The sequence below is a fragment of the Mastigoproctus giganteus genome, chromosome 7 (genome assembly GCF_048544385.1).
Source record: "Mastigoproctus giganteus isolate SK-2022 chromosome 7, ASM4854438v1, whole genome shotgun sequence".
NCBI classification, from domain to species: domain Eukaryota; kingdom Metazoa; phylum Arthropoda; class Arachnida; order Uropygi; family Thelyphonidae; genus Mastigoproctus; species Mastigoproctus giganteus.
Window position 1 is genome coordinate 140,064,741 of NC_143581.1, and position 26,136 is coordinate 140,090,876.

Below are 26,136 nucleotides of genomic sequence, written 5' to 3' on the forward strand. Positions count from 1 at the left end.
AGAACACTTCCCTATGATACTCTGCAGAAATTATAACGAAAAAAATCGAAAAACTTACATTAGAGTAACAAATAATTAAAAATCAATTTAACAGTTTTTTTCAATTGTTTAAATCAATTATTTGATTAATTGATTAAATTTAACAGTTTGTTAAATTAAGTTTTATTGGGTTAAATTAATTATTTGTTAATGTAATGTAAGTTTTTCGTTTTTTTTTTTTTTTTATTTTAATTTCTGGAGAGTATCATATGGAAGTGTTCTACGTACTATATTGAGGTAAACTTCTCTTATTATTTTACAAATATATACATTGTATTGAGACAGGTGATAACATTAAGGATTGAGATTGGTAATTCAAGTTACTAATGCATGATTTAATTAAAAGGAAAATCCATTTTAAAAACTAACAAGAGAATGATTTTACTGACTTGATAAGGTGAATGAATAAAAACATATTTTACAGTATAGTTTAGGGCTGGAGCCTCAGTTTATGTAGGGAGTTGACTAGCATACAAGTTAGTGCAATTGCATCATTTCTGTACATAGCCAACTATTTAAATAGTTATATTGGCATTATTAAGTATATCTCATATTGTGAATACCTTCACAATGAGTTGCCATAATATTGCATTACCTTGAATAAGTACCTGCCCACCCACTGATGAGCCAATAAGCTCCGAAACAGTGCTGTATAGGTGATGGTATCCACTGAGAATAAGTAACAATAATCTTCTCCTATGGTGAAGCATTACTTATTCGAGGTAGTGCAATATTATGGCAACTCGTGAAGGTATTCACAATATGAGCTATACTTAATGATACCAATATATAACTTTAAGTAGTTGGCTATGTACAGAAATGATGCAATTGCACTAACTTGTACGCTAGTCCAACTCCCTACTTAACCTGAGACTCTAGCCCTGAACTAATCTACACCATAAAGCACCTCTCATATTGTGGAGTTAAGCTTTGCAACTGGGTTGTCAATGTTGCAACACCAGAGTACCTGTCCACCTAATGATGAGGAGCCAATAAGCTCCGAAACGGTGCTGTATGGGTGATGGTATCCGCTAAGAATAAGTAACAATCTTCTCCTATGGTGAAGCGTTACTTATTTGAGGTAGTGCAATGTTATGGCAACTGGTTGTGAAGATATTCACAATATGAGATATACTTAATGATGCCAATATATAACTATTTAAGAGTTGGCTATAAAAAGAAATGATGCAATTGCACTAACTTGTATGCTAAACATATTTTACTTAATTGTTAATAATAAAATATATTTTCCAGTTGGCTTTGTGCATATTTGATGCAGATGAATCCATTATTTGGCCCACAGTTAAGTGCTAGAACACTTTATATGATGAAAAAGGAATGGTGATTTAAATAAGAGGTAATTCGATTAAAATTTTTGTATTATGCAAATAGAATTTTTTTGTTATATTTAGCAATGCTTTAAAACCGCAAGAGGAATGTAAAATTGTTCTGAAAAGATGTAAAGATTTAAAATTAAAGACATTTAGTTATCAGTACTTTTTTTAGTCTATTACTAAAAACCATTTATAAACAACTATTTTGCAATTTATAAACACAAATATTTGCAAAATTGTTTTGAAAAGGCTTGACTTTGATTTCTGAAGACAGATTTCTGAATAACAGCACTAAACAAAAACAAAAACAAATTTAAGGCTTAACTAGACAAACATTTGGAGTGACTGGATGGGTGAAATGGCAGGTTTTTTTTTTTTTTTCCTTGCTGATGCTATATAAGCTTGTTTTCTTGTTAATGCTAAACTTTTAGTGCTTTTCTGAAAATAAAATAAAGTTTGAGAGTGACAAAATAACTAAGTAAAATTAAACTTCTAATTGTAATAGTGTGTATTCTTTGTTGTGAGACATATACCTCACAACAAAGAATATTAATTATTTTACCAAAAATAATTAATAGTAGCAATGTCTGCCCATCCTATAATGCCATACATTAACATAATAGTTAATTACCTAATCCCATAAGAAATTATGCACAAGGCATAATTTATTATGGGATTAGGTAATTAACTATTTAATATCGGTGTAGATACACCATAGTTTACCCATAAATTTGAACTACATATGTAGTGTGAAAGGCATTGTTTCAGTTGTATCTCATATTATGGGTGCCTTCACAACGAGATAGCTGGTATTGCACTACTTCAAATAAATAATGCTTCTCTAGTAGAGAAGACTGGGTGGTGGTATACCCTGAAAATAAATTACAGTAGTCTTCTCTACTAGAGAAGTGTTGTTTATTTGAAGTAGTGCAATACCAGCTATCTCGTGAAGGCACCCACAATATGAGATACAATTAAAACGATGCCTTTCACACTACATACATAGTTAAAATTTATGGGTAAACTATGGTGTATTTACACCAATATTATATAATTAACATGATGCATAATTACCACATAATTTAGTAGCTATTATAGCCCTTTGAAATCAGGTAGCCTACTGTTTTATTTAAAGATACCATGTCACCTAAAGAATGGATGACTGAGTATTCATTCTTTAGGTGACACATCCTTTTTGTAAAAGCCATAATTTTAGTGTTCAGGGCTTTTAGCAGGTAAATTTGTTAATCCTCTCTGCAAGGAAAGAGGCAATATTTGTAGAGAGGATTTATGCTTTCTTTAGGAGGGCAGATGCTGATTTCTATACTTAAAAATATTGATTTACTGGCCCTCTCTATTTGTATAGTTCATTATACTTGTAAGTTATTTGGCCCATGATATAATCCTACACTCATTTTTTGTCACACCAGACTGACTCACTGTTATATCTCACAACCCACATAAGTTGGGTGTAGTGCACTGCCTTAGATTTTGTGTTTTTAATGTCGGGACACAGCCAAATGCTAAATACCCCAAGCAGGGTTGTAGTTACCAAGATATTCATATCTGTACATCTGGTACTATCTACCACACCTTGTTCAAAGTACTCAGGGTGGCAAGTCATCTTTTGAATGATTCTTTGAAATAGTGGGCTATTGGATGATTTGAAGCTGGGCAAGTAGTAGCAGGTGGAAGTGGCATGTTGGCTTAATGTATCATGCAATGTCGTCTTGGCACTATGAAAGCAGTTTCAGGAGACAGGAACCATTACAAGAAGAGCTGGCCTAGGTTGTCCGAGGGCTACATCAACTAAAACAGACAGCTATCTGGCTCCAACAGCAAGATGGAACCCTATGATGTCCTGTCATCAACTGCCTCTTGAGGTTGGTGTGGCCACAGGTGAAAATATTTCCAACTGGACTGTGTTAAGAAGGCTCAATTCCAGAAGACTATCAAGGAGGCCAATGGTTTGTATCCCATTAACCCTAAACCACCACAGAGCTTGTTGAAGTTGGTGCCATGAACAAGTGTGGAGCCTGGAAAAAAGGGTACAGTTCTGTTTTCTGATGAGTCCTGTTTTAGCCTACCAACAGATTCTAGACATTATTTCATCTGTAGATGAGGATTGCAGTACCCTCCCTCGAACATCAGAGAAAAGGGACACTTATGGTGGAGGTGGAATGAAGATCAACGGCTGCAGTTATGTACCCCTATCATATTTTTGATAGGGACTGTAACTGTGCAGAGGTACCAAGATCATCTTAAACCCCATGTGCGACTTTTTTAGGGATGCGGTTGGCCCAGATTTTCTTTTTATGCACAACAACTCCACTACACAGAGCTCAAGTGGTGGAGGAATATCTTGAAACTGAAGATATCCAATGACTACCATGGCCAGCAAGCACGATCACTAGACTTAAATCCCATGTGTGGAATGCACTTGGTGAACTAAGGTTTGTGCTGGTAGAAGAATGGGATGTTTCCACAGAATCATGTAGACACCATATATCGAGCATGGTTTACCACTGTCAGGCCTGTTTTGCTGTTGGAAGGGCTCATATGTCGTACTGCTGTCATGTGACCATATTTTTGAGCATCTTGTACTGACGTCTGTGATGTGACCTTTTTGGTAATTCTTATACAACTCCTATAAATGTCCCTTATACCTGTCCGAAGTTTCTCTCTGTCTCTTCATTTCATCGTTATTCAATGGTGTACATTGGTACACATTGAATAACGATGAAATGAAGAGACAGAGAGAAACTTCCACTTGTCCAACTTCATTACAAGCTGCACGAGTTACATCACGTTTTCTACGTGTTCTGTTAATTTTTTCGAGCAGTGTAATGTCTTGTGTATTTTCTCACCTGCTTTATATTGCATAATATGAACATGTGATGTGGTTACTGAAAGAGTGATCACAATTAAAAATATTATCTTTGATTTTGAAAGGAAAACTTTCCACCTACTTTCCTTATTCTAGTGGTATTATGAGAAAGTTTGAAAATCTGCAATCTTGTAAAAGTGTACAAAAATCAGGATGGTCATATTTGAAAGTTAGCATTAGTAGAGGCATTTGATACAAGAAAGCAAGCTTATGCGGCATCAGCCAAAAAAAAAAAAAATAAATAAATAAAAAAAAATAAATAAATAAATAAAAAATAACCACTTCCACTTCACCCCTCTGTTCGTTCAAAATACCTGTCCAGCTGAGCCTTAAACTTATTTAGGCTATCAACCTCCACGACAAGGGATGGAAGTCTGTTCCACCAACCAACCACCCACTGGTTAAAGGCAAACTTCCGCACGTCCATCCTACATCTGTCTTTCCTCAATTTGAATTTATGCCCTCTCAGGTGATTATTCTGAGCTAGAGGAAGAATCCCATCAGCATTGAGCATGCTCAAACCATTCAAGGCTTTATACACCTCTATCATCTCACCTCGCTGGTGCCTAGTCTCCAGACACTGTAATTTTCAAAACTTAAGCCTTTCTTCGTAAGAGCAACCCTTTGTTCCATTCACTAATCTTGTTGTCCTTCTCTGTACTCGTTCCAGCAGCTCTACATCCTTCTTGAAATGAGGCCTCCAGACCTGTATACAGTACTCTAGGTGTGGCCTGACCATTGCCTTATACAAGGGAATAATCACCTCCTTATCCCTGCTGGAAAAATTCCTGTATATCATTGACAATACTCCAGGAGCTACTCTTGCCGCCCATCTGCACTGCTCAGAGAACTTCATATCTGCCTGCACAACCACCCCCAAGTCCCTTTCATTCTCCACCACTGTCAGTGCAGTACCACAGAGTTGATACATTGCTCTGGGGTTGCTGTTTCCCATGTGTAGTACTTTACATTTGTCAATGTTAAACTTCATTTGCCACCTCTCAGCCCATCTGCTCAACCTTTCCAGATCCTGTTGCAGCAGCATAGTGTCAGTAGTGTCCTTGACAACCCTGCCAATCTTTGTATCGTCTGCAAACTTGGACATTATCCAGTTATATTAAAGGAGGCAGCAAAGGAAGTAAGCAAACCCCTAGCCATAATTATGAGAGCTTCTTTGGACTCAGGAGAGGTACCCATAGACTGGAGATGTGCAAATGTAACCCCAATTCACAAAGGAGGATCAAAGGCTGACACAAGTAATTATAGACCTGTTAGTTTAACTTCTGTTCCAGGTAAATTAATGGAGGCACTGGTTAAAGAAGCACTGCAGGATCATCTAGACAAGAATTCAGTTATAGCTCAGACGCAGCATGGTTTTGTAAAGGGCAGGTCTTGCCTGACCAATTTGATTGGATACTATGATGTAGTTACAAAAGAACTGGATGCAGGGAATAACTTTGATATTATATATTTGGATCTTAGAAAGGCTTTTGATACTGTTGCACATGGAAGACTGCTGCACAAATTGGAGCAGTGTGGCATTGGAGGCAAATTGCTGCTATGGATAAGGGGATGGTTGAGTGTCAGAAGACAGAGAGTGGTAATCAATTGACACTGCTCAACGTGGAATAATGTTATTAGTGGAGTTCCTCAGGGTTCAGTGTTGGGGTCCGTTGTTGTTTTCGGTGTTTATGAATGATATTGATGATGGGATATCAAGTTTAATGTCCAGGTTTGCAGATGATGATAAGGTTGGCAGGGTTGTTAAGGACACTACTGACGCTATGCTGCTGCAACAGGATCTGGAAAGGTTAAACAGATGGGCTGAGAGGTGGCAAATGAAGTTTAACATTGACAAATGTAAAGTACTACATATGGGAAACAGTAACCCCAGAGCAACGTATCAACTCTTTGGTACTACACAGAGTTGAATACACCTCTGGCATTCACCTCGCTGAATAACTCCTCGTGTGTGAATGTCGATGCAAAATATTCATTCAGATTGTTAGCTACCTGAGCAGGATCATCAACAATTGACCCATCAATATCAAGTGGAATAATCTGATTCATCCCCATCCTTCTAGAGTTTACTTATGTAAACTCTAGAAGGATGACAGTGGTGAAAAACTGACAGTGGTGGAGAATGAAAAACTGACAGTGGTGGAGAATGAAAATAACCTGGGGGTAATTGGGCAGGCAGATATGAAGTTCTCTGAGCAGTGCAGACGAGCTGCAAGAGTAGCTCATGGTGTCTTGTCAATGATATACAGGAATTTTTCTAGCAGGGATAAGGAGGTGATTATTCCCTTGTATAAGGCAATGGTTAGGCCACATCTTGAGTACTGTATACAGGTCTGGAGGCCTCATTTCAAGAAGGATGTAGAGCTGCTGGAACGGGTACAGAGAAGAACAACAAGATTAGTGAATGGAACAAAGGGTTGCTCTTACGAGGAAAGGATTAAGTTTTGCAAATTACAGAGTCTGGAGACTAGGCACCGGCGAGGTGATCTAATAGAGGTGTATAAGGCTTTGAATGGTTTGAGCATGCTCAATGCCAATGGGATTCTTCATCTTGCTCAGAATAATCACCTCAGAGGGCATAAATTCAAATTGAGGAAGGACGGATGTTGGATAGATGTGCGGAAATTTGCCTTTGGCCAGAGGGTGGTTGGTTGGTGGAACCGACTTCCATCACTTGTTGTTGAAGTTGATAGCCTAAACAAATTTAAAGCTCAACTGGACAGGTATTTCGAACGAATGGAGGGGTGAAATGGGAGTGGTGTGTGTGTTTTTTTTTTTGGCTGATACTGAATAAGCTTGCTTTCTTGCATCATATGCCTCTACTAATGCTAATGCTAATTAAGCTTGATATACCATCATCAATATCATTTATAAATACAGAAAACAATAATGGACCCAACACTGAGCCCAGAGGGACTCCACTAATAACATTAGTCCACGATGAGCAGTGTCCATCGATTACCACTCTCTGTCTTCTCCCCCTCAACCACCCCTTTATCCATAGCAGCAATTTGTATCCAATTTGTGTAGCAGTCTTCCATGTGCAACAGTATCAAAAGCCTTTCTAAGATCCAAGTATATAATATCAAAGTTCTGCATCCCTTATATTCCCTGCATCCAGTTCTTTTGTGATTGCATCATAGTATCCAATCAAATTGGTCAGGCAAGACTTCCCCTTAACAAAACCATGCTGTGTCCGAGCTATAACTGAAGTCTTGTCTAAATGATCCTGCAGTACTTCTTTAACGAGTGCCTCCATTAATTTTCCTGGAATCACAGGTCTATAATTACTTGTCAGCCTTTGATCCTCCTTTGTGAATTGGGGTCACATTTGCACATTTCCAGTCTATGGATACCTCCCCTGAGTCCAAGGAAGCTCTCGTAATTATGGCTAAGGGCTTGCTTACTTCCTTTGCTGCCTCCTTTAATATAACTGGATAGATCCCATCCACCCCGGGTGCCTTTCTTGTGTTTATCTTCAACAATTTCTCCTCCACTTTACTCCCAGTTATTTCAAGATTCTCTAGCTTACTGCTAGAGTTGAATACACCTCTGGCATTCACCTCGCTGAATAATTCCTCGTGTGTGAATGTCGATGCAAAATATTCATTCAGATTGTTAGCTACCTGAGCAGGATCATCAACAATTGACCCATCAATATCAAGTGGAATAATCTGATTCATCCCCATCCTTCTAGAGTTTACATAAGTAAAGAACTCTTTGCTGTTTTTCTTTGCATCCCTTGCCAAGGATTTCTCGTAATCTGCCTTCGCCTGCCTAACCTCCTTTGTAACTTGGTTACAGATTAACTTCTATCTATCATAGGCTTCTGTGTCGTGTTAATTTGTAAGTATCCCATGCATTTTTTTTCTCTGCCATATGCCTCATTAATTCATCTGACATCCATTTTGGCCTAAACCTTGAACAATATTTCTTAGTTGGTATGTAAAGCCTAGTAGCTTCCAAGATAAGTTCTTTGAATGCTTCCCATTTTGAATTTTCTGTTGGTAGCATCATCAGTTGGTCCCACTGTATAGAATTTAAATACTGTCTCAGTCCATCGTAGTCGCCTTTACAGAAGCAATAACCCTTCCCTTTACCCCTAATGGTAGTTATCTCTTTGAGTAAATCCCACTTCAGCACACTGTGATCACTGCCACCTAGTAGTTCATTTATCTGCAGATTCTTAATGCATGAAGAATCACTGCTGATAATCAAATCAAGAGTATTACTCCCTCTAGTTGCCTCCCGAACATGCTGATGTAGAAAACAATCATCCAATAAATCCACAAAAGCCATGCTAGCGTGTGAGTGACCAGCCCCCAAATTCCAGTCAATATCTGGGAAATTAAAATCTCCCATTATAAGACTCTCTGATTTACTGGCCCACTCTATTTCCCTGTACAGTTTCTTATTATAGTCATCAGAGTCATTAGGCCTATAGCACACTCCTACTCTCAATTTTGATCTCCCAATGCTTATGTCACACCAAACTGACTCAACACTGCACTGTCCAGCGATGTCGACTGCACTTCCTTGGTTTTTTATGTGTTTCTTAACTAATAGCATAACTCCCCCCACTTCCTATCCTGTCTATCCTTTCTGTAGACGCTGTACTCCCCAAATTCCAGTTCTGCATCCCTTATATCTGTGTGACACCATGTCTCTGATATCCCAACAATATCTGCCTTTGATGTTTTGAGCAATACTTCAAATTCATCAAATTTATTTACTAAACTCCTAGCATTGGTGTACGCGCAAGTATACCTGCACCTGTTTCTATTCTTAGCTACCCTAACACAACCCATGTGTTTACTTGTACTGCAATGGCTCCCAGCAGTCTCTGAAATATCATGCATCTTGTTTTTCAGGCTTCTGCTCATTCTAATAGAAGCAGTGCAAGAATCTCTTTCACCTCTGCCAGTGGCTGTCAATCTATTGGTCTTTGTCTCCCCCCAAGCTAGCAGTTTTCCGTCCCACCTAACACTGCCTCGATAGCATCAGCAAATATTCTTGCACCCTTTCTATTTAAGTGTATCCCATCCCTGTAGAAGCAATCTCTCCTGTTAACAAGTACAGTCCAGACTGAAAAAAATTCTACCCCTTGAGCCTTGCACAATCTTACCAGGGCCGAATTGATCGACAAGGCTCTCATCATATACTCCCTCCTATCGTGTCTGGGCAGAATTGCAGACACTTTCCAAATTCAACCCTAATTCTCGGCTTTTGTTCAACAGTGAACTGTACTTGTTAAGTAATTCTGCCGGTCTCCTACTCTTAATATCATTAGTGCCAACGTGTACAACTATATCACCTTTTGTGCCCTTAAAAGATGATATTCGCTCTACAACATCATCAACCTTTGGCCCCTGGCAGAATACCCTGGTCCTGTTCCACCTATACTTTTTACAAAGCATGTTCCCCGTTTCCCTGACAATAGAGTCACCAACAACTACTAGTTCCTTCGGGACCAGCGCATTCTGCCTTGGGGGTTGCCTCTGTGTCACGTGATGCCCAAGTGCAAGCTCTGGCGTTGATGTGGGCAGCTGAGAGCTTGATGGGCCCCTCAATTTAGTTTCTTCGAGGGCATCCACCCTGTCCTTCAAGCTCTCATATAGGTCCACAAGCACGCTGAGTTGTTGCCTGATATCGATACACTCCTTGCATTGTTCTAAGTTGTAAAACTTAGAACAATGCAAGGATTGTATTTGACAGTATTAAAGAGACGTTATGTTTGTCAGATAACGGACCAAAAGACTGCCTTAAAAAGTGGAGCACAAACTTTGTTTGTGCTTCAGTATTCCCTTGCTGACTTTTTTTTTTTTTATTTGAAATGTGCAGCACTAGACAACATGGGAGAGCATAGAGAACATGGGTTACGGTCTGAACAGTAACCATTAATTCCAACCCTATTCTTTGTGAATGTTCCTGCTTATATAGTAACTCTTATGGAGGACGGAGTCATATAGTTTGCTAAAATCAAGATAAATGTCAGTGTTTTCCAACATCCAGGTTATGAGTGATTGTCAAAATAGCCAACCAGATTATATAAACATGACATTCCATTTACGAAACCATGTTGTGTGCCCTGCAGAATTCCATTTCTAAATGTCCTTGAATTGTCCTCTTGTTCATTGCCCCCATGATTTCCCTAACTACTGAAGTCAAGACTGACTGGTTTGTAGTTATGCACTTAACTTTTAGTACCATCTTTATGCATTAGTGATATGCTGGCACTTTCAAAGGAAATGCTGACCAGTTCAAAGGAATCATGCCCAAATGTAGTGATGCTCTTATAATTAACCTTAGTGGTTTTTTGATGTACTCTTTTTGCTTCCCTTAAAGTTAATGGGTATATGCTATCAACTCCAGAAAAAATTATATGCCAGCAAGTTATTAATTAACCTACCATCTGTGTAGTACTATACTCAGGGTAGTGGAAAATGAAAAAGACCTGGGGGTAATTGTGCAGTCGGATATGAAATTCGCTGAGTATTGCACCCAGGCTGCCATGACAGCTCATGGGGTTTTGTCAATGATATACAGGAACTTTGCTAGTAGGGATTAGAAAGATGATTATCCCATCGTATAAGGCAATGCTTAGGCTGTAGCTTGAGTACTGCATACAGGTCTGGAGGCCTCATTTTAGAAAGGATGTGGAGCTGCTGGAATGGGTGCAGAGAAGGAAAACAAAAATTTTTGAGAGGAACAAAAGGATGCTCTTGCCAAGAACGTTATTAGTTCTACAAATTGCAGCACCTGGAGACTAAATATATGCGAGGTGATCTGATTGAGGTGTTTAAGATTCTGAACGGATTGAGTAAACTTAGTGCTGATGTAATCCTTCTTGCTCAGAGTACAAACATGATTATTGTTGTTGTTGTGCTGGGTGTTTTTGGCACAAGGGCCTCCTGGGCCATATTGTGCCTGTTCATGATTAATTTATGGCTGAAACTTTTATAATATACTTATCAGAGACGATTATATATATTTATGCTTATCAAGTATTGAAACAGAGCCTTCAAAATCTGCATTATTGCCAATATGTGTTGTAAAGTCCAATGTTCCTGAAAGTTGGATAGAGAGCAAAAACTGGATTTCCGGATACTTGAATATTGAGGTCACTCTATGAGAATATGTTTGATATTCTCATAGGGTGTTGGGATTGACAGAAGGAACATTGAGGAGGGTTCTCTCCCATAAGCAGTAATGGATGAATTATATAGGAGTGACTGATTCGGAGTTTTGCCAAATGACTTCTTTTTGCCTGCTTCTCATGAAACTAGAAGTCCACAGTTGAGGTTCTTTTTTTAATCCAGAATAGTTTGTTATTGACTTGAGTTTGCCACAGTTCAGCCCATTGATTCATTCTGTTTTAATAATGGATCTATAATCAGTGTACGGCACTTTTAGATGGCAGAAAGATCCATTATCGGGATGTTTAGCAGCACGATCCGCACATTCATTACCTGGAATGCCGACATGATTATGGATCCAACAGAATGTGACCATCCGGTTGGATGTTTGATATTGATATAACTGAGCCCAGATCTGTTTCAGAATGGGATGGTGGGAAGAAGAAATAGATTGAAAGGCAGTGACTGCACTTAAGGACGCGCTTGCTTGAATTGCTGCTTAGTTATATTATCTAAGGCTAGTTTTATTGCATACAATTCTGCTGTATAGATACTGCATTCTGTAAGAACAGGCATGGCTATTGAGAAGGTAGAGCAAATTGCTGCAGCACCTACAGCTTCATCTGTTTTTGAGCCATCAGTATAAGTAAGTAGTTTCTCTGAGTTTTCTGAAGTGTGGGCTTCATGTAGTTGCTGTTTGGCAGGGAGTCTTTTCCCCATCTCGGAAAGAAATTATCACAAAGTGGTGGGGATTAATCCAGGGATGTTCAGGAGTATTATCTTCGAGGATAGGCTGAAAGTTAATATTCCACCTAGGCATCAGTTCTTGCAATATAAGACCTGCTGGGCGGTTTTCATTAGGTTTATTACGGTATAGCATTATATAATGAGGGTCAAACAGATATTCTCAGCTGGGATGAGATGGAATACTTTTAATTTTTGTAGCATAGCTACATAGTAAGGATTTTCGTCTGAGGCGCAGTGGGGGTTCATTTGCCTCAATATACAGGCTGTGGACTGGAGACGTTCGGAAGGCTCCCGTGGCTATTCTTAGGGCATTATGTTGAATGGTATTCAGACATAGCAAGGAACTGTTTCTTGCAGAGTTGTAAATAGGTGATCCGTAATCTAAGCGGGACCGAATTAAAGTTTTATAAAGTTATAAGAGGGAGCGTCTATCAGCATTCGGTGTTAGGTCCACTGTTGTTTTGTATATTTATCAATGATATTGATGAAGGTATATCAGGCTTAATGTCGAAGTTTGCAGATGATACAAAGGTTGGCAGGGTTGTTAATGGCAGTGTGCTACTGCAACAGGATCTGGATAATTTGGGCAGATGGGCTAAGAAGTGGCAACTGAAGTTTAACCTTGACAAATGCAAAGTACTGCATATGGGTAGAAGTAACCCCATAGAAACGTACCAACTGTGTGGTACTACACTTAAGGTGGTAGAAAATGAAAAAGACTTGGGAGCAATTGTGCAGTCAGATATGAAGTTTTCTAAGCAATGCGGACAGGCTGCCAGGGCAGGTCATGGGGTTTTGTCAATGATATATAGGAATTTTACTAGCAGGGAGGTGATTGTCCCTCTGTATAGGGCGATGGTCAGGCCATGCCTTGAGTACTGCGTACAGGTCTGGAGGCCTCATTTTAGGAAGGATGTAGATTTACTTGAGCGTGTACAGAGAAGGGCAACAAGATTGGTGAGGGGAATGAAGGGATCCTCTTACCAAGAGGCTTAAGTTCTGCAAATTGCAGTGGCTGGAGACTAGGCACCTGCGTGGTGATCTGATTGAGTTGTATAAGGCCTTGAATGGGTTGAGCACGCTGAATTCTGATGGGATCCTTCCACTTGTTCAGATTACGAACCTAAGGGGGCATAAATTCAAATTAAGAAAAGACAGATGTAGAATAGATGTGCGGAAATTTGCCTTTAGCCAGCGGGTAGTTAATTGCTGGAACAAACTTCCATCTGTCGTTGTGGAAGTTGATAGGTTGAATAAATTTAAGGAGGAACTGGACAGGCATTTGGAGGGAATGGTGTGTTTTTTTTTTTTTTTTTTGGCTGATGCTGCATAAGCTCATACACTTGCTTTCTTGCATCATGTGCCACTACTACTACTAATGGCTGGAATATGATCATTGAGGCTGGCAGTTTGGGGGAAATCCAAAAAAAAAATACCTGGATAGGTTCCTATGTGAGGGAATGAAATAGGGATTTTATTTTTAATGAATTATTTGTTTGTTTATTTTGGCCTGTACAGTAAAAGCCTAGGACTTCCTTTCACTATATGACTAATACTACTACTCCTATCATTGGAGTACAAGTATACACTGAGTTGACTTTGCATTAGCAACACCTGCTTGTGTGGTAATGGTATGGTCTGTGATGCTGGTGAAGGCTCAAAATCGGGTGTGGCTTGTATAAGTTTTGAGTATCTGCTAGGAAGAATGAGTCGGTGTTGATCTTTCTGACTTTGAATGTGGAATAATTGTGGGGGATAAATGTGCAGGTGCCAGTATTTCAACAACAGCTAACATAATTAAGTGCTTCCATTCCGTGGTGTCACAAGTCTAATGTGATTGGCTCAAGAGTGATCGAGCAACCAACCAGAGGTCAGGTATGAGATAGCCACATGTAGTTGATGCCCATGCTGCATCAAGCCTTGTCTTATAACACAGTAGTAATGCAGCACAGTGGCCCAGCTAATCAACCTGCACAATGTAGGAACAGCAAGGCCCAATATCCATGTGCCAGACAGTAGCTTGTATAGACCATGGTAGCTGTTGGCTTTGCAGGTACCCATGCTGACTGAGAAATGAGAAACTGTGCCTTGCATGGGCACATCAGCACAGTACTGGTCTACCACATGGGAACCCATTGCCTGGTCTGATGAATCATGTTTCCAACTCAGTCATGCTGATGGGCATATCTGCATTTGGAGAAAGCAACATGAGACCATGGCACATGGATGCGTTATATAGTATAAAGTGTAGTTTGACTAGTGGCACTGGTGTTCCCCCCAACTCCGTGATTGGTACTCTGTGATGTGTACAGACTCTGTAGAGACCAGATGGTGCATGTTAGTATAGAGTTGTGTTATGTTATTCATCCAATCACTTAGTCTAGGAATCTATGGAGGCCACAAACTCCTAGTTATTGTCCTCTGCCATAGAGAGGTGGGCTAGGTCAGTAGAAAGAAGTATACTCTGGCAGGCTGAACACTGGGGTTGTCTGTGAGGGCCCATAAAAAATGGGGAGGGGGATAAAATGGAAGTGGAAAAGGGGTGAGTTGTGACCCCCTGAAATGGGATGTCCATCCTGCTCAAGATGGGGGGATCTGTCCACTAGGACATGGATGCAGTGGAATATCCTGGATCCTGTGATCACCATTAGTCGATAGCTCAATGGAATCACCTATCTTTCTATTGTACACCCCCTTCATGACAGCATATTCAGACAACTCCAGCATTTATAAGATGACAATGGATTGTCTGTCCTCCCATGGCTTCCCAACTTACTCAATCTCAACCCAATTGGACATGTTTGGGACCTACTGGAAAAAGGACATTCAATGCTATGACGATCCATATGAAAATGTGAAGGTATTACTTGACACACTGTGCAATGTGTGATTAATACTACCACAGGACACCTTGCAACACCTTGTGGAGTACATACCAAGATAAGTATTGGCTGTAATGAGGACAAAAGGACTCCAGGAGGTGGTGTTAGGTAGGTGTTGCTAATGCAGAGCCAAATCAATGCATCTGTTTTTGCTAACTCTAACACACAACATATTTACTTGTGTTGTGAGGATTGCCATGTTGATCTTGTAATCCCTGACACCTTGCTCTCCAGCCCTGCATGTTCCAGCAGAGGCACTGCAAGAATCAATTTGGTCTCTGCTTGCCGTCCTTGTTAGTCTGTGCATCTCCCCTCCCCTCAAAAGTTTCAATTTTCCGACCCACCTGACGCTGTCTCGATAGCATTAGCAAATATTCTTGTTCCCTTCTATTTAAGTATATCACATTCCTTATAAAAATATTCTCTCCCGTTAGCAAGCACAGACTGTTCTGTACAGGTTTCTACCCCAGTGAGCCTTACACAGTCTCTCCAGGACTGAACTGATTGACAAAACTCTCATCACGACATATTTCCTATTGTGTCTTGGCAGAATTGCAGACACTTCCAAATTTAATCCTAACTTGACTTTTTTCCAACGTTGCCCTATACTTGTTGAATTAATTCTCAGACCTCCTATCTTTAATATCATTAGTGCCATCATGTACCACAATATCACATTTTGTGCTGTTAAGGGATAACTGCACTACTACATAAGTTTTCCTCCCTGTCAGGCATACCTGGTGCTGTCCTTTTTGCATGCTATATTTCCCATTTCTCTGACAGCAGATCACCGAGAATAGCTACCTCCTGTAGGACAAGCACATTCTGCATTGGGGATTGCTGGCGTGTTGCCTAATGCACAAGTGTGAGCTCTGGTTTGAGTTGGGCAAGCTGAGGGGCTTGATGCCCCCACATTTTAATTCCTTTGAAGGCATCCATCATTCGTCAAGCTCCCTTAAATGCCCATCAAACACCTAAATGAAATAGCATTGTACTTGTCATCTTTCTACAATACAATATTTTATGAAAAGAATTATCTTTGACAACATTGAATTATCTTAACTATTCCCAACCAGAAAAAGACCAATCATCTCTGAATAATTCCATATGCCCTCCCTTTACCAAAAATTCGAAATTAAAGAAAAAACACAGGAGGCGTTTTGCTTCTTCTCTATTCTCTCAAAGCGTTTCAGTGTACGAAGGGATAACTAAAAGACAAAATATCCAGAAAAACCAACGATTTTGTTCAGTGGCATAACTATGCCAATGCAGCTGCATCTGGGCCCCGAGCTTGAAATGGGCCTGTGAAATTTGGAAGGCAGATTCATTTCTCAAGAAAATTAACGAATTTCATTAATAAATGAGCATTTTTTAAAATTAAATGTTACACATTCTTATGAGTACAGCGAGTGACCATCCAAGTATTGTTTTGACTGTGCCGCACTTATAGTAGAAAATAAAAGGTAGTTGTGAAATATCCAGCAAAACCAGTTCCAAATTTAGATATACATCACATCTGATTTTATTCTAGTGTTGAATTTGTTATACATTTTTTGTGTGGGGGTACACCGATTGTTGTCAGAGGGCAATATCTTCTTTATTTTACAATACACAAATTTTTCACATAAGTCTGGCTATGGCCAGTGTTGTTGTTTTAGTGCCTTAGATTTTGCTTCTTTTCTTTTTTTTTTTTTTTTGTTTACCTGAAACGAAAAACAAGGACTATGAATGAGTTATTACTATGCTAACTAGAGACATATCTAAATTGCCATTCCTTTGATCCTCTAGTATATCGATGACTCTCTGTAAGTGATCAGTGCATTGGGAGGAACCTTTCGTGTAATTAGCATTTATCCTGTGGTGTTCAGAGAGCTGATTAAACAGTAAATAGGGAGAGTAAAATGTCTACTTCAGTCACCCCAAAATTAGCAGGTCTCGACCACACACGTTGTCTGCCCGACATATCATTCCAAAGTATGCAGTTGCATTAAATCTATGGTTTTGAGGTTCATTTGCCATTTTCACAACAACAACATTCTACCTTTGTATATTGCTTTCTTTCTATACAGCCAACAGGACTGGAGTGTGTTTTGCTTTTAATACATTTTATACCCATTTTTATATGTATTTGGCAACGTTGCCTTACTTATCACAGATGACTCATCTCACTGACTGCTATTAGTATTTTTTTTTTTAAATTCCAATCATTCTCTCTCTCTCTCTCTCTCTCTCTCTCTCTCTCTCTCTCTAGTGCCATCAGTACCCAGTGCTTTTTTTCTCTTTAAAACTGAATCTTCAATCAATCTGCATATTTCATTTTTAATTTTTACTAGTAACCCGATTGTCAAGAAATAAGAAAAGAGCATTAAAGGAAGAAAAGCAAGTATTCAATAAAGAATGGGAATTGCAGTATTATGTTGTTGCAGAGAAAGATAAAATGTGTTTGCTCTGCAACGCCATATTGTCAACAGTGAAGAAATACAATGCATATCAGCATTATGCGTCACATAAGGACAACAAATATGCTAAAGTAGGAGAACCTCGAAAGTCTGCACTCAAGAAAATTAAAGATGGAAAGCAGCAGCAACAAATATTCAAAACTAGATCAGGAAAAGAGACTGACATCACTGAAGTGACATATAAAGTAGCATTTATACTTGAAAGAAGAGGTAAGCCATTTAGCAATGTGGAAATCATAAAAGAATGCATTGTTGAAGTTGTGAAATGTTTAGATTCAGCTATGGTTAATAAGTACAAACAACTCTTTCAAGGAGGACCATAACTGATCAGCAACATGAATTAGCTCGTAATATAACAGAACAGCTTCAGCACAGGTGTTATTTTTTATTTGTGTTATAACTGCAGATTTTCATTGTCACAAAGAGTTAGCATTAGCAGAGGCATTTGATGCAAGAAAGCAAGCTTATGCAGCATCAGCCAAAAAAAAAAAAAAAAAAACCCCCACTTCCACTTCACCCCTCTGTTCGTTCAAAATACCTGTCCAGCTGAGCCTTAAACTTATTTAGGCTATCAACCTCCATGACAAGGGATGGAAGTCTGTTCCACCAACCAACCACCCGCTGGCTAAAGGCAAATTTCCGCACGTCTATCCTACATCTGTCTTTCCTCAATTCGAATTTATGCCCTCTCAGGTGATTATTCTGAGCTAGAGGAAGAATCCCATCAGCATTGAGCATGCTCAAACCATTCAAGGCTTTATACACCTCTATCAGATCACCTCGCTGGTGCCTAGTCTCCAGACACTGTAATTTGCAAAATTTAAGCCTTTCTTCGTAAGAGCACCCCTTTGTTCCATTCACTAATCTTGTTGCCCTTCTCTGTACGCGTTCCAGCAGCTCTACATCCTTCTTGAAATGAGGCCTCCAGACCTGTATACAGTACTCTAGGTTTGGCCTGACCATTGCCTTATACAAGGGAATAATCACATCCTTATCCCTGCTGGAAAAATTCCTGTATATCATTGACAATACTCCATGAGCTACTCTTGCAGCTCGTCTGCACTGCTCAGAGAACTTCATATCTGCCTGCACAACCACCCCCAAGTCCCTTTCATTCTCCACCACTGTCATTGCAGTACCACAGAGTTGATACGTTGCTCTGCTGGGGTTGCTGTTTCCCATGTGTAGTACTTTACATTTGTCAATGTTAAACTTCATTTGCTGCCTCTCAGCCCATCTGCTCAACCTTTCCAGATCCTGTTGCAGCAGCATAGTGTCAGTAGTGTCCTTGACAACCCTGCCAACCTTTGTATCGTCTGCAAACTTGGACATTAAGCTTGATATACCATCATCAATATCATTTATAAATACAGAAAACATTAATGGACCCAACACTGAGCCCTGAGGGACTCCACTAATAACATTAGTCCACGATGAGCAGTGTCCATCGATTACCACTCTCTGTCTTCTCCCCCTCAACCACCCCTTTATCCATAGCAGCAATTTGCCTCCAATGTCACACTGCTCCAATTTGTGTAGCAGTCTTCCATGTGCAACAGTATCAAAAGCCTTTCTAAGATCCAAGTATATAATATCAAAGCTATTCCCTGCATCCAGTTCTTTTGTGACTGCATCATAGTATCCAATCAAATTGGTCAGGCAAGACTTCCCCTTAACAAAACCATGCTGTGTCCGGGCTATAACTGAAGTCTTGTCTAAATGATCCTGCAGTGCTTCTTTAACCAGTGCCTCCATTAATTTTCCTGAAACAGAAGTTAAGCTCACAGGTCTATAATTACTTGTGTCAGCCTTTGATCCTCCTTTGTGAATTGGGGTCACATTTGCACATTTCCAGTCTATGGGTACCTCCCCTGAGTCCAAGGAAGCTCTCATAATTATGGCTAAGGGTTTGCTTACTTCCTTTGCTGCCTCCTTTAATATAACTGGATAGATCCCATCCACCCCGGGTGCCTTTCTTGTGTTTATCTTCAACAGTTTCTCCTCCACTTTACTCCCAGTTATTTCAAGATTCTGTAGCTTACTGCTAGAGTTGAATACACCTCTGGCATTCCCCTCGCTGAATAACTCCTCATGTGTGAATGTCGATGCAAAATATTCATTTAGTTTGTTAGCTACCTGAGCAGGATCATCAACAGTTGACCCATCAATATCAAGTGGACCAATCTGATTCATCCCCTTCCTTCCAGAGTTTACATAAGTAAAGAACTCTCCGCTGCTCCTCCCTGCATCCCTTGCCAAGGACTTCTCGCAATCTGCCCTCGCCTGCCCAACCTTCTCTGTAACTTGGTTGCATATAACTTGGTTTAGCTAAGAATAGAAACAGGTGCATGTATACTTGCGTGTACACTAATGCTAGGAGTTTAGTAAATAAATTTGATGAATTTGAGGTATTACTCAAAACATCAAAGGCAGATATTGTTGGGATATCAGAGACGTGGTGTCACACAGATATAAGGAATGCAGAACTGGAATTTGGGGAGTACAACGTCTACAGAAAGGATAGACAGGATAGGAAGGGAGGAGGGGTTATGCTATTAGTTAAAAAACACATAAAATCCAAGGAAGTGAAGCCAGTTGACATCGCTGGACAGTGCAGTGTTGAGTCAGTTTGGTGTGACATAAGCATAGGTAAATCAAAATTGAGAGTAGGAGTGTGCTATAGGCCTAATGACTCTGATGAGTATAATAAGACACTGTACAGGGAAATAGAATGGGCCAGTAAATCAGAGAGTCTTATAATGGGGGATTTTAATTTCCCAGATATTGACTGGAATTTGTGGGTTGGTCACTCACACACTAGCAAGGCTTTTGTGGATTTATTGGATGATTGTTTTCTACACCAGCATGTTCGTGAGGCAACAAGAGGGAGCAATACTCTTGATCTGATTATCAGTAGTGATTCTTCATGCATTAGGAATCTGCAGATAAATGAACCACTGGGTGGCAGTGATCACAGTGTGCTGAAGTGGGATTTACTCAAGGAGGTAACTACCATCAGAGGTAAAGGGAAGGGTTTTTGCTTTCGTAAAGGCGACTATGATGGTCTGAGACAGTATTTAAATTCTATACAGTGGGACCAACTGATGATGTTACCAACAGCAAATTCAAAATGGGAAGCATTCAAGGAACTAATCTTGGAAGCTACCAGGCTTTACATACCAACCAAGAAATATTGTTCAAGGTTCAGGCCTAAATGGTTGTCAGATGAACTAATGAGACATATGGCAGAGAAGAAAAATGCATGGGATACATACAAATTAATGGGTGACGTGGAAGCCTATGATAGATATAAGTTGGTCTGTAACCAAGTCACAAAGGAGATTAGGCAGGCAAAGGCAGATTATGAGAAATCCTTGGCAAAGGATGCAAAGAAAAACAGAAAAGAGTTCTTTACCTATTTAAACTCAAGAAGGAAAGGGATGAATCAGATTGGTCCACTGGATGTTGATGGTTCAACAGTTGAGGATCCAGCTCAGGTGGCTAACAATCTAAACGAGTATTTTGCATCTACATTCACACATGAGGAGTTATTCAGGAAGGGGAATGTCGTAGGTGAAGTAAACATTGGCAGTGAGCTAGATGATTTTCTAATAACTGAGAGGAAAGTGGAGGAGAAATTGTTGAGGATAAACATAAAAAAGGCACCCGGGGTGGATGGGATCTATCCAGTTATATTAAAGGAGGCAGCAAAGGAAGTAAGCAAACCTCTAGCCATAATTATGAGAGCTTCTTTGGACTCAGGGGAGGTACCCATGGACTGGAGATGTGCAAATGTAACCCCAATTCACAAAGGAGGATCAAAGGCTGACACAAGTAATTATAGACCTGTTAGTTTAACTTCGGTTCCAGGAAAATTAATGGAGGCACTGGTTAAAGAAGCACTGCAGGATCATCTGGACAAGAATTCAGTTATAGCTCAGACACAGCATGGGTTTGTTAAGGGCAGGTCTTGTCTGACCAATTTGATTGGATACTATGATGTAGTCACAAAAGAACTGGATGCAGGGAATAACTTTGATATTATATATTTGGATCTTAGAAAGGCTTTTGATACTGTTGCGCATGGAAGACTGCTGCACAAATTGGAGAAGTGTGGCATTCGAGGCAAATTGCTGCTATGGATAAAGGGATGGTTGAGTGGCAGAAGACAGAGAGTGGTAATCAATGGACACTGCTCAACGTGGACTAATGTTATTAGTGGAGTTCCTCAGGGTTCAGTGTTGGGTCCATTGTTGTTTTCTGTATTTATAAATGATATTGATGATGGTGTATCAGGCTTAATGTCCAAGTTTGCAGACGATACAAAGGTTGGCAGGGTTGTTAAGGACACTACTGATACTATGCTGCTGCAACAGGATCTGGAAAGGTTGAGCAGATGGGCTGAGAGGTGGCAAATGAAGTTTAACATTGACAAATGTAAAGTACTACATATGGGAAACAGTAACCCCAGATCAACGTATCAACTCTGTGGTACTACGCTGACAGTGGTAGAGAATGAAAAGGACCTGGGGGTAATTGTGCAGGCAGATATGAAGTTCTCTGAGCAGTGCAGACGAGCTGCAAGGGTAGCTCATGGTGTCTTGTCAATGATATACAGGAATTTTTCTAGCAGGGACAGGGATGTGATTATTCCCTTGTATAAGGCATTGGTCAGGCCACACCTTGAGTAGTGTATACAGGTCTGGAGGCCTCATTTCAAGAAGGATGTAGAGCTGATGGAACGAGTACAGAGAAGGGCAACAAGATTAGTGAATGGAACAAAGGGTTGCTCTTACGAAGAAAGGCTTAAGTTTTGCAAATTACAGAGCCTGGAGACTAGGCATCGCCGAGGTGATCTGATAGAGGTGTACAAGGCTTTGAATGGCTTGAGCATGCACAATGCCGATGGGATTCTTCCTCTTGCTCAGAATAATCACCAGAGAGGGCATAAATTCAAATTGAGGAAGGACGGATGTCGGATAGATGTGCGGAAATTCGCCTTTAGCCAGCGGGCAGTTGGTTTGTGGAATAGACTTCCATCGCTTGTTGTTGAAGTTGATAGCCTAAACAAATTTAAGGCTCAGCCGGACAGGTATTTCGAACGAATTGAGGTCTGAAATGGGAGTAGTGGTTGTTTTTTTTTTTTTTTTTTTTTTTTTTGGCTGATGCTGAATAAGCTTGCTTTCTTGCATCATATGCCTCTGCTAATGCTAATGCTAATATCAACTTGTATCCATCATAGGCCTCTGTGTCATGTGCCAATTTGTAAGTATCCCATGCATCCCTCTTCTCTGCCATATGCCTCATTAATTCATCTGACATCCATTTTGGCCTAAACCTTGAACAATATTTCTTAGTTGGTATGTAAAGCCTAGCAGCTTCCAAGATAAGTTCTTTGAATGCTTCCCATTTTGAATTTGCTGTTGGTAACATCATCAGTTGGTCCCACTGTATAGAATCTAAATACTTTCCCAGTCCATCGCAGTCGCCTTCACGGAAGCAATAACCCTTCCCTTCACCCCTAATGGCAGCCACCTCCCTGAGTAAATTCCACCTTAGCACACTGCGATCACTGCCACCTAGTGGTTCATTTATCTGCAGATTCCCAATGCATGAAGAATCACTGTTGACAATCAAATCAAGAGTACCACTCCCTCCAGTTGCCTCCCGAACACGCTGATGTAGAAAACAATCATCCAACAAATCCACAAAAGCCCCACTAGTGTGTGAGTGACCAGTCCCCAAATTCCAGTCAATATCCGGGAAACTAAAATCTCCCATTATAAGACTCTCTGATTCACTGGCCCACTCCACCTCCCTGTACAGCTTCTCACTGTACTCATCAGAGTCACTAGGCCCATAGCACACTCCTACCCTCAATTTCGATCTCCCAGTGCTTATGTCACACCAAACTGACTCAACACTGCACTGTCCAGCGATGTCGACTGGCTTCACTTCCTTGGTTTTTATGTGTTTCTTAACTAATAGCATAACCCCTCCCCCCTTCCTATCCTTTCTGTAGACGTTATACTCCCCAAATTCCAGTCTTGCTGGCTTTGCTTACTGCCAGGACATGTGGAACTGATATCTTCACCATCTTCAAAGAAAAATGCTGTGAAGCAAAACTATGCACAGATGCCGCACCTTCCATGAGAGGAAAACATGAAGGATTTGTTGCGTTACAGAAAGTATTTCCGGGTACTTTAATTTTCTTTTATTGCATTCTTCATCAGCAGAACCTGTGTGCCAAATCTAATGTTTTAAGAGACACATTAAATAAAATTATAGGTAGTGTAAATTACATTTGAGCAAATACATCATGACATTTCCAGTTTCGTAACATGCTTCAACCTGATGATGAAACATTCAGTGTGGATCTGCCGTATTATTCTAAAGTGCGCTGGTTGTCCCAAGGACAAATACTTGTCAAACTTTTTTATCTTTGTGAAAACAAATTTTATCCCAAGGGCTCACATCTGGTGAGTATGGGCTTGGCACACACAGGGTTGTGAGCTGGATATCATCATTCTTCTTTTTCTTGGTGATTCCCTTGTACTTCTCTCTCTTGGGGTAATTCAGAAAAATTTTTTTTTTTGGCTGGTGCAGCATAAGCCTAAGGCTCTTCTTGCACCATATAGCTAATAATAATAATAATAATAAATCGCAAGCTTTTTTGAGGAACTGAATCTACAATGTGAATTGTAAGAAGTTGAATTCCGCAGAGATATTTCATTTGTGTGATATGTCACAGCATTTTTTTTGCAAGGTAAAACCAAATCTATATATGATGTGAGGCTTAAAACACAGTCATATCGGAAAAAGCTGACCTTTTCAAAACCTTGCTTACCCGATCGGAACTTTCAGCTGAACACTTTCCTGAACTGGCAAAAGTAATTAATGAACAGGATACAAACAAATCATTAAGGAAATGCGACATGAAAGAATACACAGCTGCTCTAGACTCCCTGATTGAAGAATACAATGAAAGCTTTGCTGATTTTGAGAAACACGATCTCACTGAAACTAGCTTTTCAAACACACCTGATGACTTACAGATGGAATTAATGGGGCTCTCAAGATAATATTTTGAAGTCTATTTGACATGAAGGATCTCTTCAAATATGGAAAAATGCTGTTGAATACCCATGTCTATGGCAACACGCTGGTTGAATGCTATCTTCTTTTCGCAAAATGTTGTGAATCAACATTTTCATATATAACACAAATTAAAACAAGCTTGAGATCTGATGACGAATATTCACTTGGAGGACAATTAAAACTATGCTCAACGATATTGGAACCAAATATATACTATCTGGCATTAAGCAGTTGCAAAAAAAGTCATTAAATGGTTCGTCTAAGTTCATCCATTTTTAGTTTTGTTATTATTTTTGCTAAATAAATGTTTTTTTTTTTTTATAAATATATATATTAAATTCTCAGCATGTGGCCTAATAGTATCTTGGTTAAATGAAATATGGCCTTCCAATGCAAAAAGGTTCCCCACCCATTATAACCACTACTTACTATATCAGGGATGGTAAAGTTAATATAGTAACCACTACTTACTATATTAACTCTACCTCTTTTTTTTTTTTTTTTTTTTTTATTCTCAATAACTTTGTCTCCATTAAAAAAAAAAATATATTATTATATACAGTGGATTCCGGTTATTTGGACCACTGGTTAATCAGGGCAGCCAGGTTTTATTTCGTTTAATTGGGACAACATGCCGTTTAATTGGGGCAGGAGACCGCAGCACTGGTGATTACCCTATGATTGTCTCCGGCTGTACCACATGGTTTGGTTGGATTTCTGGAGGTCACAACAATAAAAACAATTAGCAGTCACCTCTTTATTGGGCTTTTCTGTTAGTGCAATCTATCATAAACGGATAGTAAACTCGATCTTATTGAATTTGCGATAATACTGACAGATGGAATTATGTGGGTTATTATGGTGAAATGTGTTTACACTTCTATGGAATCTCCACTCGTATAAAAAAAAAATTAAATTTCAGAATCTTCTCTTCATTCCTATTTTTAAAGCTTCGTAACTTGTTACTCCATTCTCACTTGCGCGTATCGTGTTACTTGCAATTTGTGTGTGCCGTGTTCTTTATTGGTTGCTTATCTTTTTACTGTTTTAAATTTTCACCCCCACCCACAAATGTCAGTGAACAGAAATGTCAACTAGTTAGTATGTACATATTACAGTACGTATTAATTTTTCCGATTATCACGTGTCATTTAATTTTTTAATTGATTAAGTAATAAAGGGTAAATTTGTGCTTAATATATCTTTACTTTTATAGCCTGTGGATTATTTCATTCTGTTTTTGCTAATTAGAATCACTGTTTTAATAGAATTAAAATTCAATTCACAAATGTGATCACAATGACCGGTGCTTACTACACATCGTGTAGTGAACGGTACTTTACTATGGTGACTCCATTGTAACGTGATTTGATTGTACAGTGAACCAATTGTAAAGCGGGAGTCCATTGTATTTTTAACTTTTTTTACATGAAACTTTGGGGCAACCACTTAATCAGGCCAAAATGCACTAGTCCCAAATAACCGGAATCTACTGTATATAGATTCAAAAAAATATTATTAGTATATACCTAC

At 39.5% G+C, this 26,136-nt stretch overlaps 1 protein-coding gene across 2 annotated transcripts in view; it reads left to right on the forward strand.

The window, feature by feature from the left end:
* Positions 1-26,136, forward strand: part of LOC150083226 (V-type proton ATPase subunit e 2-like) — a 122,070-nt gene that overhangs the window by 94,303 nt on the left and 1,631 nt on the right. For both annotated transcript variants that reach the window (XM_090377121.1, XM_090377120.1), the window contains exon 3: positions 1,294-1,396. In XM_090377121.1, the coding sequence (XP_090233247.1) occupies positions 1,294-1,384 (91 nt within the window). In that variant the 3' untranslated portion in view covers positions 1,385-1,396. The remainder of the gene's footprint in view (positions 1-1,293; positions 1,397-26,136) is intronic.